Source organism: Pelobates fuscus, chromosome 1, assembly GCF_036172605.1.
Source record: "Pelobates fuscus isolate aPelFus1 chromosome 1, aPelFus1.pri, whole genome shotgun sequence".
In the NCBI taxonomy this organism is placed as follows: Eukaryota; Metazoa; Chordata; class Amphibia; order Anura; family Pelobatidae; genus Pelobates; species Pelobates fuscus.
Window position 1 is genome coordinate 333557509 of NC_086317.1, and position 15472 is coordinate 333572980.

The 15472-nt window shown below is 38.6% G+C and overlaps 1 protein-coding gene across 1 annotated transcript in view; it reads left to right on the forward strand.

Moving 5' to 3' along the window:
- The first annotated feature begins 14665 nt into the window (after positions 1 to 14665).
- The window catches only part of LOC134600824 (protein-lysine methyltransferase METTL21C-like), a 46478-nt gene continuing 45671 nt past the window's right edge, over positions 14666 to 15472 (forward strand). Inside the window, exon 1 of the mRNA XM_063445216.1 lies at positions 14666 to 15170. Within this exon, the coding sequence (XP_063301286.1) occupies positions 14666 to 15170 (505 nt within the window). The remainder of the gene's footprint in view (positions 15171 to 15472) is intronic.

Here is a 15472-nt window from a genome sequence, read left to right on the forward strand (position 1 = left end):
TGTTGCTAGTTTGTACTGTGTAGTGGTAATAAGCATTTTTTTCTGCCTTTATGACATATACTGAGATTTTACTGTATAGTTTACACTCCTTGTGTGTACTACAGCATTATAACACTATATATTTTGCTCAGCTATGTTGTCTAAGTACAGCAATACCTCCGTGTATATCTTTACCAGGTGTATGTGGATACAAATTCATGACACAGTCATTTCAGGGTTTTTTCAAACTTTGAATTTAGATAGCGTGGGTTTTTTTTTTTTGCTAGTTTGTACCAAGTGTAGTGGTAATAAACATTATTGGTGTGGTACCAGCCCCCCTTTTTGGTGATGAGATTTTTGGTTTTGTTCCAGATACTGCTCTTCTTAGCCTCTTAAGGACACATGACAGACATATTCTGTCATGATTCCCTTTTATTTCTGAAGTTGTGTCCTTAAGGGGTTAAAGGATTGTCTGGGTGACAACCTCCCCAAAGAGATCATCCCACAAGAATAGCTGCATAAGAGTTATAGGGAGATGAGTCCGCCAGTCAGGGATGTCCAGTGTGAAATCATTAGGGGGTACTCAGTCATCAGCACCATGATCAGTTCCAGGGGACGCAGCACTTTCTACTGAGTGCCATGCAGTATATGTTAAAGACCCACCAACAGTCCAGGTTTTGTTAGTATCTCCATTGGAATAAAACAGGGAAATACATAAATCCTGGACTGTTGGTGGGCCATGAGGACTGGTTTGTTAACCACTGTGTTAAAGAGTCTCTCTGAGGCAGTGTCTGTTGCCTCTCAGTGTTTAAAATGTTATGGGTAGTGATGTCGCGAACATAAAATTTTCCGTTCGCAAACAGCGAACGCGAACTTCCGCAAATGTTCGCGAACGGGCGAACCCGGCGAACCGCCATAGACTTCAATAGGCAGGCGAATTTTAAAACCTCTTTCTGGCTACAATAGTGATGGAAAAGTTGTTTCAAGGGGACTAACACCTGGACTGTGGCATGCCGGAGGGGAAAATGACATAGTTGATGCAGAGTCTGGTTTAAATCCATAAAGGGCATAAATCACCTAACATTCCTAAATTGTTTGGAATAATGTGCTTTAAAACATCAGGTATGATGTTGTATCGATCAGGTAGTGTAAGGGCTACGCCCGCTTCACAGTGACAGACCAAACTCCCCGTTTAACGCACCGCAAACAACCGCAAACAGTCCATTTGCACAACCGCAAACTCCCCATTTGCACAAGGTTGGATACCAAGCTAGCCATGTCCCGTTCCTTGTCCTCACTGATGTCATTGAAGGTCTCTTCCTCCACCCAGCCACGTACAACACCAAGGGTCCCCGAAAGGTGACAACAAGCCCCCTGTATTTTTTTTAAATGTACACTACTGTTACACCAGATATGAGTTGCACTGGTGTGACCCTGAAACGCACACGTGTGAAGGAAACTGACTGCTATTATATTACAGTCAAAAAAGTTTTAATTTTTTTAAATGCAAGCTATTGTGACACCAGATATGAGTGGTGGCACTGGGACCACCTTAAAAATATTGGATATCGCTAAAAATCATGATCACTATATACTTTCTCTACAAACCTCTAAAACGAACCAAACTACTTATGCATCCGCTATACCACTTTATCCCACCTAGAACTAGTGCCCAGTTAAAATACTTGACTTTTACTTACCAACACTCAGTCATGCCACACACATTTCACCACTACTCTCACTGAATCCCTCTGACTACGGCTAAAGTCATCTTCTACATCAGAACACTACTCCTAAGATTGGGTTGTATCCATGTCTCGGGTCTTTCATTTAGAATAGGGGCAGCTTCGGTCTCCTTCAAAACTGACACTCCAGTGCATATTATTAAAAGATTGGGCAGATGGAAATCCTCAGTCTACAACCGATATATTCCTCATCCTGAGAAAGAAATGAGGAAAGCTTTTAAAAGTTTGGCTTTGTAAATTTGATGCAATAAGTGTGATTTTCTTTAATACATTTTCACCCTCTTTGCAGGATAATGTATAATAAACACAGGTTACTGGCTATGGGGGGATAATGTATAATAAGCACAGGTTACTGGTTATGGGAGGATAATGTATAATAAACACAGGTTACTGGCTATGGGAGGGACAATGTATAATAAACACAGGTTACTGGCTATGGGGGGATAATGTATAATAAACACAGGTTACTGGCTATGGAGGGATAATGTATAATAAACACAGGTTACTGGCTATGGGGGGTAATGTATAATAAACACAGGTTACTGGCTATGGGGGGATAATGTATAATAAACACAGGTTACTGGCTATGGAGGGATAATGTATAATAAACACAGGTTACTGGCTATGGGAGGATAATGTATAATAAACACAGGCTACTGGCTATGGGGAGATAATGTATAATAAACACAGGTTACTGGCTATGGGGAGGATAATGTACAATAAACACAGGTTACTGGCTATGGGGGGATAATGTATAATAAACACAGGTCACTGGTTGTGGGGGGATAATGTATAATAAACACAGGTTACTGGTTGTGGGGGGATAATGTATAATAAACACAGGTTACTGGCTATGGGAGGATAATGTATAATAAACACAGGTTACTGGCTATGGGGGATAATGTATAATAAACACAGGTTACTGGCTATGAAGGATAATGTATAATAAACACAGGTTACTGACGATGGGAGGATATTGTATAATAAACACAGGTTACTGGCTATGGGAGGATAATGTATAATAAACACGGGTTACTGGCTATGGGGGATAATGTATAATAAACACAGGTTACTGGCTATGGGGAGGATAATGTATAATAAACACAGGTTGCTGGATATGGGGAGGATAATGTATAATAAACACAGGTTGCTGGATATGGGGAGGATAATGTATAATAAACACAGGTTACTGGCTATGGGAGGATAATGTATAATAAACACAGGTTACTGGCTATGGGGGGGATAATGTATAATAAACACAGGTTACTGGCTATGGGAGGGATAATGTATAATAAACACAGGTTACTGACGATGGGAGGATATTGTATAATAAACACAGGTTACTGGCTATGGGAGGATAATGTATAATAAACACGGGTTACTGGCTATGGGGGATAATGTATAATAAACACAGGTTACTGGCTATGGGGAGGATAATGTATAATAAACACAGGTTGCTGGATATGGGGAGGATAATGTATAATAAACACAGGTTGCTGGATATGGGGAGGATAATGTATAATAAACACAGGTTACTGGCTATGGAGGGTTAATGTATAATAAACACAGGTTACTGGCTATGGGGGGTAATGTATAATAAACACAGGTTACTGGCTATGGGGGGATAATGTATAATAAACACAGGTTACTGGCTATGGAGGGATAATGTATAATAAACACAGGTTACTGGCTATGGGAGGATAATGTATAATAAACACAGGCTACTGGCTATGGGGAGATAATGTATAATAAACACAGGTTACTGGCTATGGGGAGGATAATGTACAATAAACACAGGTTACTGGCTATGGGGGGATAATGTATAATAAACACAGGTTACTGGTTGTGGGGGGATAATGTATAATAAACACAGGTTACTGGCTATGGGAGGATAATGTATAATAAACACAGGTTACTGGCTATGGGGGATAATGTATAATAAACACAGGTTACTGGCTATGGAGGATAATGTATAATAAACACAGGTTACTGGCTATGAAGGATAATGTATAATAAACACAGGTTACTGACGATGGGAGGATAATGTATAATAAACACAGGTTACTGGCTATGGGAGGATAATGTATAATAAACACAGGTTACTGGCTATGGGGGATAATGTATAATAAACACAGGTTACTGGCTATGGGGAGGATAATGTATAATAAACACAGGTTGCTGGATATGGGGAGGATAATGTATAATAAACACAGGTTGCTGGATATGGGGAGGATAATGTATAATAAACAAAGGTTACTGGCTATGGGGGGATAATGTATAATAAACACAGGTTACTGGCTATGGAGGATAATGTATAATAAACACAGGTTACTTGGCTATGGGGAGGATAATGTATAATAAACACAGGTTACTGGCTATGGAGGATAATGTATAATAAACACAGGTTGCTGGATATGGGGAGGATAATGTATAATAAACACAGGTTACTGGCTATGGGGGGATAATGTATAATAAACACAGGTTACTGGCTATGGAGGATAATGTATAATAAACACAAAAAAAAAAAATGAATGCAGCTTTAGAATTAATCTAAATTGTATGCTGTCTAGGAGGTGGAAGGGTCTGGGAGGGAGGGTCTGCTGCTGATTGGCTGGAATGTGTCTGCTGACTGTGAGTTACAGGGTTAAAGTTTACTCAATGATGATGAACAGGGGGCGGACCGAACATCGCATATGTTCGTTCGTTTGTTTGTAACATGTTAATTTTCAGTTACTCTGCATGTCCTCACTGTTACATTTTATACTATGCCTTTCTGTCACGATGCCTACTTGCTTCAAACTTGAGGCTAATTATACACAAGTCAATATACTGTTCCCTCACAATGTTCCATGTTTTCAGTATGATAAAACGTCACACAGCCTACTACACACATGAACCCAGGACAAAGTCAAGTACATGCTATGGCCTCCCAATATACTATATCTAAAACAAAACAAGTGTAGCGGAGCTCTGCTACTCAGGTTTAGTACCTCTGCTAAGAATCTCTCCCTGATCCGGCAAAGTAGTTGGAGAGATTATAACCGTCACCCAAACATCAGCCAAGACTTGATGAAAGATGACAATACTGAAAACTTTATTGAACAAAACACAGGCTTATGCACACAGACCCCCAGCATGGGGTCTCCAACAAAAACATAGGTAAGCCCGCCCGGGCACCTCTGTGTCTGGTAGAGAATCGCAAAACACACACACACAACTGCCTTAATTTAATTAACTCCTAGGACCATCAGTGCTAATGCAATTATCACCCAAACACATTAAAAACCTCACAAACATGAAAAGCAGAGATAACCCCACATCTGTGGTATCCCTGGATAACTCGTCCCCAAGTGCGCATTCTGGAAAAATAACTCTTCAATCCGAGGTCTGTAGTGGAAACACCACTGGATTAACGTTTTCATCGTCATTATGAACAAAGGGGTAAGCGCCTACATACTGCTAATCAGTCTTAAAACAAGCACAACGCAACTTTCTTAAAGGACCACTATAGTCACCCAGACCACTTCAGCTCAATGAAGTGGTCTGTGTTCCAGGACCCCAGCTTTTAACCCTTCAGATGTAAACATATCAGTTTCAGAGAAACTGCTATGTTTACATTGCAGGGTTAATCCAGCCTCTAGTCGCTGTCTCCCTGACAGCCGCTAGAGGCGCTTCCCCGATGCTTAATGCAAAAATCGCGTTGAACGCACAGAACCATGGGCGTTTTTAATTAACACACAAATCTAACCGAGGGAGCCCGGCGCTGGATAAAGTTAAGTGGCTGAAGGGGTTTTAACCCCTTTAGCCCAGCGGGAGGGGGGCCCTGAGAGTGGGGGGCCTAGGGATTATATAGTGCCAGGAAAACAAGTTTGTTTTCCTGACACTATAGTGATCCTTTAATCATTTGATTGCCACAAAATATTTTTAAGGTGACACAAGGCATCAATGGATTGCTGGTTGTATTCGTTGTCACTTTTATATTTATAGTTCAAGCACTCTTGATGTATTTCCCAAATGAAAGACAAAACAAATGCTATCCATTTAGTAATGACAGATGACAGTTTTAACTTCACCTCTGTTTTATGATAGCAGTTTTCTTTGGCAAGGGTGCAAAATGTTTAGTTGAAGTTGAGTTATTGTGACATTTGGTTTCTGTAATGTCTCTACAAATAGAACTATGTCATATGCAATCTGCAGTAAGTCAGTAATGAGCCCTTATTTCAGGTGCGTATCATGTTAACTATAAAGCAACCTTTGAAATTGTTATTAAACAGCCACTGGATGTTTTTTAAAAGGCAACAAATGAAAATCAGTAAAATAGTGTCAAATTTAAGGAATATTCTGCTAGTTTATAATCTCATTAATAGTGTTGCAATACTTTCAATGATCTGTCAGAATATTAAACCACCTGTAATAGTACCCCTTGTGCTGCCAAAACAGCTCTGATCCACCAAGATATGGACTCCACAACACCTCTGAATGTGTCCTGTGGTATCTGGCACCAAGATATTAGTAGCAGATCCTTTAAATCCTGCAAGTTGCAATCCTCCATCCATGGATCGTGTTTGTTGTTCCAGTACATCCCACAGATGCTCATTCGGAATGAGATGTGGGGAATTTGGAGGCCAAGGCAACACTTGTCATTTTCCTTAAACCATTCTTGAACATTTTTTGTACTGTGACAGGATGCATTTACCTGCTGAAAGAGGCCACTGCTATCAGGGAGCACCATTGCAATGAAGGCTTGTTTGTAGTCTGTAACAGGTGTTATGTGTCAAAGTAACATGAATGCCAGGAACTAAGGTTTCCCTGCAGAATATTGTCTATAGCAGGGCTTCCCAACGCAGTCCAGGATTTAGAGATTACCCTGTTGTGTCTAAAGTGTTTTTTTCTCACACACACACACACACACACACACACGTACAGACAGTAACATACAAACAGCCACAAATAGTCTTACACACACACACTTACATGCAGACAGTCACACACAGGCAGACAGCCACACACAGGCAGTCATACACTGACAGGCACACAAAAAGGCAGTCACATAGACACACACAGGCAGAAAGTCACACACACACACAGGCAGATAGTCATACACACAGCCACACACACACACAGGCAGACAGTCAAACACACAGACAGCCACACACACACAGGCATACAGTCACACACACACACACACACACACACACATGCAGACAGTCACACACACGCACACACACAGGTAGACAGTCATGCGCACACACAGGCAGTCACACACGCGCGCACACACACACACACAGGCAGTCACACACACAAACAGGCAGACAGTCATAAACACAGACACACACACAGGCAGTCACGCGCGCACACACACAGACAGACAATCACACATAGTTACCTCTGTTCATTATGGAGGAGTGGAGGCAGTGCAGCTCCTGGAGACTGGTTGTTGGGGAAGCAGGGACTCTGCAGCAGTTATCCGGCACTTTTAACTCCGCCCCCATTAGTTTAGCGCCGCTTCTGCCACACGGGAAGCTCCGCCCCGCCACAATATATATTTTTTTATTTTATAATCCCGGACGGCCATGTGTGAGCTGTGTCGGCCACATAGCGCCCCCTGCCCCCATGGCGCCCTGTGCGGCCGCACAGCTCGCACACCCCTAAGGCCGGCCCTGGCCAGTATTAAAATGTTCAGAAATCTGTGTATTAAGACCAGACAGGCTAGCCTTTGCTCCCTACATGCATCAATGAACCTTGGGAACTCATGATCCTGATGCCATTTCACCGGTTGTCCTTCCTTGCACCACATTTAGTAGGTACTAACCACTGCATACTGGGAACACGCCACAAGATTTGCCATTTTGGAGAGGGCCAAATAGTGATGGCTAACCTAGTTTTGATTTTTTTATTGGCTATTTACCTTTTAGCAACAGATCCATTTTGTCATGTTTTCATATGTTTTTTAAAATTTCTTGATCAAATAGTTTTTTTACTTATTAAATATACGTTTGTACTATAAGTGTCATTTTTATTTTATTTTTTAGGAGCGCACATATATTTTTTCATATTTTGAGCATACACTCTAATCAGGTCACTTGTAGTTATATGTTGCAGCCCATTTGATTGCTTGTCTTAAATTACACCTTTCCATTAGTTTTTTAACCTAGTCATCTAGCCATCACAATTTGGCCCTTGTCAAAGGCAAGCAGATCTTTCCACTTTCCCATTTTTTCTGTAACAAATTGAAATTGAAGAACTGACTGTTCACTTGCTGCCTAATATATCCCAACGAATGACAGGTGACATTGTAATGATATAATCAATGTTTTTCACTTGACCTGTCAGTGGTTTCAATGTTGTGGCTGATCAGTTTATACAAGTAAATATATATAGGTATACAAAAACAAAATAAAGCAGATAAAATACCTGCCTTAAATGCACAATGTGTTAACATTGGGTATGTTTCCTATATCCAGATGGGACATCTCGTATGTTAGCTCCACCCAGATATGTAGACATTAAATTATGATAGCTATTATTATTATTTGTATAGTTAGCAACGTTTCAAGTGAAAGATCACAGAAATAGATATACAATGGTGTATGTCCTTGCCAATAGTGCAAAAAAACTGCATGTTCTTCAAAAAAGCAATATGGTCTTTTGTTGGCATAAGGCTCTTTCTTTAGTTTATTCGGAACTGTGCATGCTGCATTTAAAAACACTTTGTACAGTATGTTTGCAACTTTTACGTATTTGGGGATCTCTAAAATATCTTTAGAATATATACTCTATGTAAGTGTAGCTGCAAGGATTACGGGTAAATAAAACTAGATTGTGTCATGGGATAAAGATTTAACACCAGCCATTTTTGCATTTGCCTCTCTCAGACCACGTTTCATTCTACATCTTACATTTTCATACTTTCTTTATTCTCAGTGTGAAATGAGAAGGATGTTTTAATATTTTAACACATTAACTTATGCCTGTACATTATTTTTTTAGCACAGAGAGATTCGCTCTTAATGACTTCATAATCGCACCACTTTTACACAAGAATTGTCCTGGAGGTTTTTAATATAACCAGAGTTCTGGCACCCATGGGTTCGCCACGACTCATTAATAGGGCTGTTCTTTACCACCTTAATGCCCTGCTCTATACAACCCAAATGAGCTCACTTTTGGAACAAGACCACCTATATATGGTCCATTTCTTATGAACAGCAAGCGGTCAATGTGCAAAAACATATAGCTTCTGAAATATACAGCATGCAAAGAGAGAGATATGTGTATATGATGTATTTATATTTCTAAAAACTAGATACATTAGGTTGGGTATAGAAAGAAAAACACAGGGTCTCCATGATATATACAGTATGCAATCTGTGAAGGAAAGTAATGAAAGAGTATGGGGGTATAGTAATCAAAATGTTCTGAAACGTGGAGGTTAAAATCCATTATTTAAGTGAAGTGATCTAAAAGTGAGATTTTCCTCATAGTAAATTCCACCAAAGTTTTCAGCAATTTCCATTTCAGTAGACCAACCCATTTATAGTGGCGGAAAATTCTGCCACTTTTCCGTCAGAGAAAGTGGTGGAAATATTGATAAATACACAGTTTTGTTGAATAAAAAATGATGCTTACTAAAAAAAAATTACAATTATGACGCAACATAAGTAACGTCCAACCGATTGAGTAAATTATGCCCGAAATTTCCTGAAAAAAAGACAGAAAAGTGTCGACAATAAATCTTTCCCATTGTTTATTTGAAAAGAGAAAACATAAATTCTAGTAGATACATACAACACTATTATAAGTGAGATGGATAGTTTTGTAAGAACTTGATATACTGGTTGTTAAAATTGGTGCTGGTATGGAAGGAAAATTTCAAGTATATCTTTGTATACTTGGAAGAGACAAAATTGGAAGAGATAAGTATTGTGAATGTGTTGTTTATATCTAGTGATCCCAGGTGATTGCATAGGAGAATTATAGACATTCCTATGGAACAGCAAAGTGATTAACACTATGGCGACACTGTGTTATAAGTAAGTGTCTGGTAAATAAAAATGTGTTCACAGAGGATGATTTGAAGACAGTCTAAGAACTGTAAGTTGAACAGATGAGGTATACGATGCAGTCTGAATGGGTGTTCAATTTAAGAAGAAGGTCAATAAATGATAACTAGGATATGGACAATACTCTAACTAAAGAAATGTACAATTAGTTCCTCAGGCATAGATGCTAATACAATTAAAAGTCACCAACAGGGGTATAATAAGGAGTAACATGTCTGAAAAACTAAAAGCACACATGGAGTGCTCAAAGGAAAAATTATAATCGGAGATTTAGCTCAATTTACTATGAACATGGCCAACTTCAGAACTTGTAAGAAATGGATCAAAAATAATGTATTGTGTTTCAAATTGAAAAGTACATTTCTCTTTGCTGCCCCGGAGTTATCATAGAATCATTTAAATGTAAAGTAGGCAAGCTGCAAGCTGTAGGGGTGTATTTTGGGGGTTTAGAGTCGTTTAGAGCAGTTACTGCCCGCAGAGGGGAGTGAATAACTACATGAATAGGAATTTAATGCATTAAGGTGAAATGGTTTATTAATATCTCCAGAACACTTAGTAATTACTCATAATATTAAAATTAAAGTTATGGCTTAGGATAGGTCTAGAAAGTACAAGAAGATTAGCATATTATACTTTGTAGTAAAGACAAAAACACAACAGAACAATTTTCCCCTGATGAACAATCTTCCTAGAAAATTATGTTTAGTGAGCTTTGAATTTGCTAGTTTCTGTCACCTGTTGAAGCCTTGTCACCCTTGACAGAGAAGCACTGGAGACCTATGGAGAATTAATGGTAACACTGTACTACACCAATCAGATGCTTCTCACAGAGGAGCATTGAATCTAATGCTTCTCTGTCAGCGTTCAGCACCATCATGCTATACCTGATGATAGCAAATGGTAGTCCCACCATCCCAATTTAGTTCCCTGTTGTCCCTCATCTGGGGACACCAGTAATTGTCCGGAGGCACCACACAATGAGCACATATTTAGACATTCTCATACTAGGACCATGCAGAGAGTGCTTCAATAGCCTGGTGTATTTGATGTCAGGCTGGTTTGCCCATTCAATTTTTTTTTTTTAATTTAAATACATAAATAAAATTACCATAGGCATGTTTGAAAAAAAAATAAATTAAAATCTATATCCCGGGCTATGCTGATGACAAGTTCTTGACAGTCAATAAGAGGAATATCTAAAAGGTCTAGGAAGAAAAGGCAAATATCAGTGTGCAATTAATTATCTGATTCTTAATATAAAGATCATACAGATTATGTGAGCAGGACCAATAAATATTATATGTGAGCAACGAGTAAGGCGAGTATAGTGAACAGCTTGGTTACAGTAGCAGAGAAAAAAGTAAGAAAATAAAAGATTTTCCCTAGAATTTGTATGATGCATATACCATGGAGAATAAATAGCACAAACTGTGGAAATATTAAAATTGTATTTATTATTATTATTATTATTATTATTAATTGTGGATTCTTGTTTTTTTTTTTATTTATTCTTATTTTGACAAAGATAAAGATGGGTGGATTAATCAAGGAATTGGGAAGCAGCACAAACCTGCCTATTGAATTAAATAATCAGCTAGTCTTGTCTACTGAACCATCAACAATGAATGAAGTATGTGTTCCAATTCAAGGTAATTCTTAAAGGGACACTATAGTCACCTGAACAACTTTAGCTTAATGAAGCAGTTTTGGTGTATAGAATATGCCCCTGCAGCCTCACTGCTCAATCCTCTGCCATTTAGGAGTTAAATCACTTTGTTTATGAACCCTAGTCACACCTCCCTGCATGTGACTTGCACAGCCTTCCATAAACACTTCCTGTAAAGAGAGCACTATTTAGGCTTTCTTTATTGCAAATTCTGTTTAATTAAGATTTTCTTATCCCCTGCTATGTTAATGGCTTGCTAGACCCTGCAAGAGCCTCCTGTATGTGATTAAAGTTCAATTTAGAGATTGAGATACAATTATTTAAGGTAAATTACATCTGTTTGAAAGTGAAACCAGTTTTTTTTTCATGCAGGCTCTGTCAATCATAGCCAGGGGAGGTGTGGCTAGGGCTGCATAAACAAACAAAGTGATTTAACCCCTTAACGCCGTTACAACGTACCATGCCGTCACGCATTAAATGGGCTTTAAAGCCGTTGCGACGGCATGGTACGCCGTAACGGCTTAAGCCCCCAAGAAGAGAGGTGTACTTACCTCCGCCGCGATCCTCTTCTGGGGGCCTGCCTGAGAGCCCAGGCAGACCCCTTCCGGCAAATGAGGCCCCCGGGGGCCATGTGATCGCTCTCAAAGAGCGATCACATGGCCCCCTATAGCTGGCTATGGATCTGCCAGCAGGGGGACTGTTTGAAATGTCAGACAGTCCCCCTGCTGGTAGGAGGTGTAAAAAAAATAAAATAAACATGTTATAAAATAAATTCAATATATTTTTATATATATATAATATGTATATATATTATATATATATATACATATTATATATATGTAATGTCATACAAAGTGTATTTTAATATTAATATAAGTACATATATTAATATTAAAATACACTTAGAATGACGTTACATATATATAATATGTATATATATTATATATATAATAGATGTACATATATATATTATATATAAATACGTATAATTAAAATAATAAATAAAATAAATAAATAAAATATTGAAACAAAATGTAATATAAATTATATATGCATATGTAATTTCATTCTAACTGTATTTTGTTATTAATATATATATATCGGTAACAAAATACACTTAGAATGACATTCTATATATATCTATATATATATAAAATACAAATAACCGCAAATATATATATATATATATATATGTATATATATATATATATATATATATATAGATAAATACATATAATTACATAAAAGATTACATTAGTATACACGTAGAATTTAAATACCTATAAATGCATATATATTAAAATTCTACGTGTATATTTAAATAATCTTTTAACGTAATTATGTGATTTGATTATTTAAAATTTGATTGACATGCCTGCCAACACAGGGAGAAAGTGCAGAGAATTTAGTACTGTTTTACTCGGGAGACTTTGCTGAACTCAAATATTAGTGTTTCAAACTGGTAAATTGTATTACAACGATGATATTTTAAGTAAAAGTGAAGTTTTTCGCATTTTTTACAAGCGAACGGCACTTTTATGGTCTATATTATTGTTGTAATATGTTTTACTGTTTTAAAACACTAATATTTGTGTTTAGTGAAGTCTCCCGAGAATAACAGTACCGCCCATGTACAGGTTTTATGGTGTTTTGGAAAGTTAGAGAGTCACATATAAGGCTTGCATTTCATTTTTTTCACATTGAAATTTGCCAGATTGGTTATGTTGCCTTTGAGAGCGTATGGTAGCCCAGGAATGAGAATTACCCCCATGATGGCATACCATTTGCAAAAGTAGACAACCCGAGGTATTGCAAGTGGGGTATGTCCAGTCTTTCTTAGTAGCCACTTAGTCACAAACACTGGCCAAATATTTGTTTTTTGCTTTTTTCACACAAAAACAAATATGAACGCTAACTTTGGCCAGTGTTTGTGACTAAGTGGCTACTAAAAAAGACTAAACATACCCCACTTTCAATACCGTGGCTTGTCTACTTTTTCAAATGCTATGCCATTATGGGGGTAATGCTCATTCCTGGGCTACAACACCGTCTCAAATGTAACATTACCAATCTGGCAAATTTCAATTTGAAAATGGATCGTTCTATATTTGACCCTGTAACTTTCCAAAACAACATAAAACCTGTTAATAGGGGGTACTGTTGTACTCGTGAGACATCGCTGATTACAAATATGTGCTTTTTTTTGCAGTAAAACCTAACAGTGTTATGACATTCACAGTTAAAATGTCAGACGGAAATGCACATTTAAAAAAAAATCTTATTTCTCACATTTTTTTTAATTTTATTCATAATAAATTATGTTCCATATATGAATAGTTAATGATAGATTAAAGCCCTGTTTCTCCTGAACAAAATGATATATAATAAGTGTGGGTGCATATAATTTGAAAGAGGGGAACTACGGGTGAACAGACATATAGCGCAAATACCAGTTTTTGTTTACGTTTTGTTTTGATCAGAACGTGCACTATTGACTCCGTCCTGAAGGGGTTAACTCCTAAATGACACTGAATTGAGCAGTGAAATTGCAAGGGAATGATCTACACACTAAACTGCTTTATTTAGCTAAAGTAATTTAGGTGACTATAGTGTTCCTTTAAAATGAAAACATAAATAGGAAAACACAATAATGGAATATAGTATTACACAATTTCGCCTAGAAATACAGTGTTAAAGCTGGGCACACACCTCACATGTCTCCAGGTTAAGCTGGTTTGAGCAAGGTTTTCATTCACCTATTGTTCCTGTAACATTTTGTACTTGTCTCATTTACTGTTAAATCTCCCCCCCCCCCCCCCCCCCTTTATAATATTGTAAATCTCTGCAGAATTTGTTGGCGCTAAGTTAATGCCAATATTAATAATAATAATAATACTAATAATAATGAATCTTTATAGTAAATACTTTCTTCTGCTTGTGATCTGCATTACATTTCTCAGATAACACATAAATGTTGCCTCATAGGGCATGAGGATGCAATAAAATTGATTTAAAGTCAACAGGTCTAAGCTAAGTGCAAACAAAACACGACATGCAACCCAAGCAAGAGTAGGCGGACAATGGGATCTGATGAGCTTGATCGCCCTCACCAGCTCTAGCTTATCTTAACTTGGAATGTCACAATATTTGTGCATTCTATGAATAGATTGTTCACCACAGGCAATCTGTGATGGTGATACAGCAAATAACAAATGACGTTTAATAGAAAACAAGCCAGTAAGTGTACATCTCTTGTTACCCCAGTCGGTGTGCGTTTCTCTACTCCTCCTTGTATAATTACACCCCCTCCTTCCACAACCCATTCCCTCTTAAATCATCTTTTAGGAGGTAGCCTGCAGCCCTCTGTAGATGTAGATCCATCTGGAATCTCTCCTGCATCAGCCTTCCAGAGTACCCAGCCCCTTCCAGCACACAGGGGCCAGCCTCCTACCACAGAGCATAAGAGGGGAGTTAGAGCATGGTCTGTGTCTGATCCTTGCTGGTTGCCTGATTCCCACCCTGTTCTCAGGGATCTGGCTATGGATGCTGAGTGTTTGGAGTGCATGCCCTGTGTGCAGCCTGAGCTCCCCGCTGCAGAGGAGGAAAGCAGCGGGGAGGGAGATGATGACATTATTGGCACTGAAGAGGGAAGACAGCAGCAGGATGTGCCAAGCTCCGAGCTTTCAGAAGCCCCACAGCTGGGGGGGCACCAGGAAGGTATGTACTCCATGCATCCTGCATCCTCCCCTACCCCCTCTCTCTGTAGGTGCTGCTGCTGAGAGCACTGATGGGCAACCCAGGCCCACAGGAGGCTCCTGGACCACCACTCACAGCACGGTCACCTAGTTGCATCGCTGAAGCTGCATACCTTGATAACAGGTCTGGACTTCTATATAAGATGTAACAGGCTGGCATGGCTCTAGCTGGTAGAACAACAGGTCCACCCTGTGTATGGTATGGCCAGCCAGTAGGGTGAAGGCAATATGCAGTCATAGACTTCAATTCTCACAATGCTCAGC